Below are 5,191 nucleotides of genomic sequence, written 5' to 3'. Positions count from 1 at the left end.
AAAGATAAAAAAAGACATTTTGACAAACCGTTAAGCCTATTCAATATTATTAGGTTGAATGGCCTCGGAACCACTCAGAAAAATCTTTTCAAGGATGAAAAGAGATATTTTGACCAACCAAAGTTGAAAAACATTTTCGTATTCCATGCCGAACACACCCTTGCATCATTCTTGTTTAAGCCCTCATCTTGTTATGTTTTAGTATGTAAATCAGTATTGCTAAGAAATTGATGTCAAGTTCAGCACGATGCTTGCTATACTACAGATTAAAGAAGAGAAATAATTACTGAGCGGCTAGAATTAGTTAATTAGTTGATGCTGTAGTTGTATCACAGTGACCACCAGTTACCTATATTACTACTACATAATTCATAATACGAGGGGAATATATAATAGTACATTTTTAAAAATACATTGAAGCCCATTTTTTTAAATATTAAGAACCAACCATCCATATCACCAGACTGCACCGCACATACTGAACAGAACCAAACGAAATTCAGTTGGGCATTAAAGTACCGATTACTCGTTCCTAATCAAAAATAATACCATCAATGAACTCATGCAAGAAAAAAATTCAACAATCCCTCCAATTTCACAGTAGAGTTGTCCCAAAATAGAAGGTCAAATTCAATAAATGTATGTATCCTGCGTGTTGGATGAAAAGAAACCAATATATGACAGGCAATGAGGAGATCCCTCATCCGAGGGTAATCTGCAATGAAGCTTTTATAGCCTCAATTTTACTGCAAAACAGATTTAAGAGCAAATGCACTAAGGAAGTTCTGAAACCACATCCAAAACAGCAACAATAGAATACAAAATATCGCCAATAAAGAGTCAAAACTCCTGTATCCACACAAATAGTAATGATTTCCTCAAACTGATATGATATAGGAATTTTCTCATTCAATAAATATTGACATTATTGGGTCCAAGAAAAAAAAGAACCACAAAAGTGCAAAATCAGATAAAAGGAGAAAATGAGAGAAAAGACGAGGAGAAAACATCACAATCACTCTCCTTCAACTACAAACAACCTAAAAAAGAGACGCTTCGACCAAGGGATGGTGTAGCCAGACAGAAGAGGGCAATGCATCAGGCACCTCTCAAGTATGTAGAGAATATTAACCACATTAAATGGAAACATGAGATAATACTGGCAATCTGTTGTTTGCTACCGTGCATTCATAGCCCCCACCACCAAACTTCTCCATCCCATCAAAAAAACAAATTGACTGGCAACATAATAGCAAAACCGGGAAACAGACAGGACACTCGCACTTTTAAGTAATTATAGCAGCACCTTAGAAGCACTTTCTGTGGACAATGGAAGGACCAGACTCATCATACTCGCCCTTTGAGATCCACATCTGATCAAGCACAAAGATAACAAATATTTAGTCCAACTAGCTAATGTAATTTGTACTGGAAAAAAATTAACGCAAAGAAGAACAAAAGCTCACCTGCTGGAATGTGCTGAGGGATGCAAGAATGGATCCTCCAATCCAGACACTGTACTTCCTCTCAGGTGGTGCAACAACCTTAATTTTCATGCTGCTTGGAGCCAAAGCAGTGATTTCCTTGCTCATCCGATCAGCAATACCAGGGAACATGGTGGAGCCACCACTGAGAACAATGTTACCATAGAGGTCCTTCCTAATATCTACATCACATTTCATGATGGAGTTGTATGTAGTCTCATGGATACCCGCAGCTTCCATTCCAATCATTGATGGTTGGAAGAGTACCTCTGGGCAACGGAACCTCTCAGCACCAATGGTAATAACCTGTCCATCTGGCAACTCATAGTTCTTTTCAATGGAGGAACTGCTCCTAGCGGTTTCAAGTTCCTGCTCGTAGTCAAGAGCCACATAAGCAAGCTTTTCCTTCATGTCACGTACAATTTCCCGTTCAGCAGTAGTGGTGAACATGTAACCTCTCTCGGTGAGGATCTTCATCAAGCTATCAGTAAGGTCACGACCAGCAAGGTCCAAACGAAGAATGGCATGTGGTAAAGCATAACCTTCATAGATAGGGACAGTGTGACTAACACCATCACCAGAGTCCAACACAATACCTGTCAAAAGTAATATATTAAGTCAAAATTAAAACAGAGTGAGTTATTTCATTGGGCAGACAAAGTTGGATCACAAAAAGCCCAGTACGAACCAGTGGTACGACCGCTAGCATACAGAGAAAGCACAGCCTGGATAGCAACATACATAGCAGGAACATTAAATGTCTCAAACATAATCTGGGTCATCTTCTCTCTGTTGGCCTTGGGATTAAGGGGTGCCTCAGTCAGGAGAACAGGGTGTTCCTCAGGAGCAACTCGAAGCTCATTGTAAAAAGTATGATGCCATATCTTCTCCATATCATCCCAATTGCTGACTATACCATGCTCAATGGGATATTTCAAGGTCAAGATACCTCTCTTAGATTGAGCTTCATCACCCACATATGCATCCTTCTGTCCCATTCCGACCATAACACCTGTGTGCCTGGGACGACCCACAATACTGGGAAACACTGCTCGAGGAGCATCATCACCAGCAAATCCTGCCTACATTTCAAAACACAAATCATTCCATAAAAAGGATATGCAATTGGCTTAAATTAAAATGGTTATAAATGACAAGTGCTTCCTGTAAAAACAATAGTCAATGAACAAGGACTACCTTAACCATTCCAGTTCCATTGTCACAAACAAGGGGCTGAATATCCTCACCGTCGGCCATTTTTAATCAACTGAAAGTAAAAGCAAGTTAAATCAGCACACTTAGTCTAACCTAAACATATACATGAAGGTATCAACACATAACACAACATCATAAGATCGATTCAGAACTCAACTAAATGTCTCTAGTCATATAAGGTTTTACTTGTTAGTAAGTAAACTGATATATCTAAATCCCAGACAATTTGGAGCTCAGTCAACAGGCGGACACTTGTAATAATAAAAACATGCTTCGTTTTTCCGTATAGCAGCCAAAAAAAAAAAGATCCATCAAAGTTTAGCTAAATTTGCTGGTAACCAAAATGAGTATGCAGAGATCAAGTACTAATAACACAGTAGATCTAGGAAAATTAATAGCAGATCAAGTTCATGACAGATTGACCATAAAAACAACAGATCTGGAAAAATCAAAGAGAATATCACACCTAAATCTAAGTTTTACTAAGTAATTAGAGCAGTAGAGTAATCAGAAGAACAAAAAGCAGCGATTCAACATGAGTAAGTAGAGCAGATCTCAAAGCAGAAATTGAAAGAAAAGAAGCAAGTAAATAAAGCAAGATCTGATGAAGAAGATAGGTTAGATTACCGAAAAGGAAATGAAAATGGATCTGAAAAGCAAAGGCAAACGGATGATGACTTGTGGCCGACTTGCTTTCTCTCTCTACAGTCTGGAAGAGGATGAATGAGTTAAGACAATACACAAGTATATATATAGTCGTAAAAACTGGCTGAGACGGCCTTTGAATTTATAATTTTCTTTTTTATTCTATTCAATGTATTTTTGAATTTGAATGATAAGAGGTGGTGAGCACAAAGACAACCAAATTGACAGATTCGCCCTCCACTATTGAATGGAGTAAACAAGGAAAATCTTTGTTCAAATTATTTTCAATTTTTTTAAAATCTAATTCCTATCAATTTGAGTTGATTTTTTCGATCTTCTTTCACAAAATTTAATTTTTTTTTTCAACTATGTGTGCGCTCGAGCAAAAATTTACGAACTATTATCTTAAAAGACTTATGTTTTCTAAGTTTCAACTTCAAATAGTTAAATATGAGCTAAAAATAGATGTTTTGGCTATAAATTTCAAATATCTTTTATTTAATTTAAAATTTATAAAATTGAAATTAAAAATAAAGTTATGTTTAGTTACTGTTTTTATAAATGTTGTTTTTATAAATTTGAGAAGGGAACATTTTATTTGAAACTATCAAAATGAAGATTAAAAAGTACATACAAGGTTTTTTTAAAAAAGAAATTATATTTGACTTCTCATATGAATTGAAATTGGTAAAAAAAAAATTAATTTCAATGCCTTCATATATACCAGAAAAGGAAAGGACTAACTTTTCACCAAGAAAAAAATATATCTAGTACACTTTGTAACATCGATTAAACGGTATCAACAACATAATTTTAGAAGTTAGCTGAATGTAGGGTTAATTTTGTGAAGGCTAGAAGTTGTATAACACATAAAAGGTAAAGCTTTAGAAAAAATTCAGAAAAATCTCAACAATTATATCAAAACAAAGAGACTAAGAGATTCTACTAGCATATGTGGAGAGCCAACATCTATAGAGAATGATATTCTACATTATACTGGAGAACTGAGGATATTCATCTTAATAGAATTAGACTCTCTTGCCATGATTAACATATTAAAAGGTATACGACATGTACCTTTAAATATTAGTATGAAAATGATAAGAATCAAATATTGAAGGAACAATGACCTAGTATAGTTTCCTCAAATCCTAAGTAGGCGTTTGTCCGTGTAATTCTATATCACAATATGATATTATAAGATGGAATCAACGTTTGGACATGTCATTTTACGCTAATTCTATCTAATGATTCTATATCATGAGATGTGATACTATATTCTCCAAAAACCATGATATGGAATCATATGGGAATATCATATTATGATTTGAGTTATTTTAATACAAAAATTGATCCACGTGTTTATAATTTGTTAAAACAACCTCACATTTATATCTTCTAACCATTTATTTCACATGTAAATAAAATTTATGATCACATTGTTACTTTTTAAAATTTATTATTCTTACCGACATAAAATTTATTATTCTCACTAACATGTAGTCACTTTAACTCATACTTCACGATTGTTGAGTAATAAAATCTTGAAGAGCCTGTGAAAGGTATTTCATTTTTACTCAAATATATTGATGAAACAATTACTTAAGTGGAGAACAAATAACTTTGTAATAATTTATTATACAATTTTATGATTTTTTGTTTATTTGATCATATTGAATAAACAATTGGGTTATTTTAATAATTTTAGAACTTATGGATTTTTATGATTATGAGAAAATATACAACACCAAAATTCCATATCGCATGTCCAAACAAAATTTCAATTTCATCTCATGATTCCATATTATGATACCGTATCGCATGTTCAAACGCACCCGAAGAAAAGA

At 34.2% G+C, this 5,191-nt stretch overlaps 1 protein-coding gene across 1 annotated transcript; it reads right to left on the bottom strand.

Moving 5' to 3' along the window:
* Positions 1–852: 852 nt before the first annotated feature.
* Positions 853–3,435, bottom strand: ACT (actin-7). Its single transcript, NM_001308447.1, is given in 5 exon segments — positions 853–1,373; positions 1,467–2,080; positions 2,173–2,566; positions 2,682–2,751; positions 3,327–3,435. Coding segments are annotated over 4 exon segments (1,134 nt in total). The 5' UTR covers positions 2,742–2,751; positions 3,327–3,435; the 3' UTR covers positions 853–1,307.
* Between the last annotated feature and the right edge of the window lie 1,756 nt (positions 3,436–5,191).

This window comes from Solanum lycopersicum, chromosome 3, assembly GCF_036512215.1.
Source record: "Solanum lycopersicum chromosome 3, SLM_r2.1".
Taxonomy (NCBI): domain Eukaryota; kingdom Viridiplantae; phylum Streptophyta; class Magnoliopsida; order Solanales; family Solanaceae; genus Solanum; species Solanum lycopersicum.
This window is presented reverse-complemented; position numbering and strand designations above follow the sequence as displayed.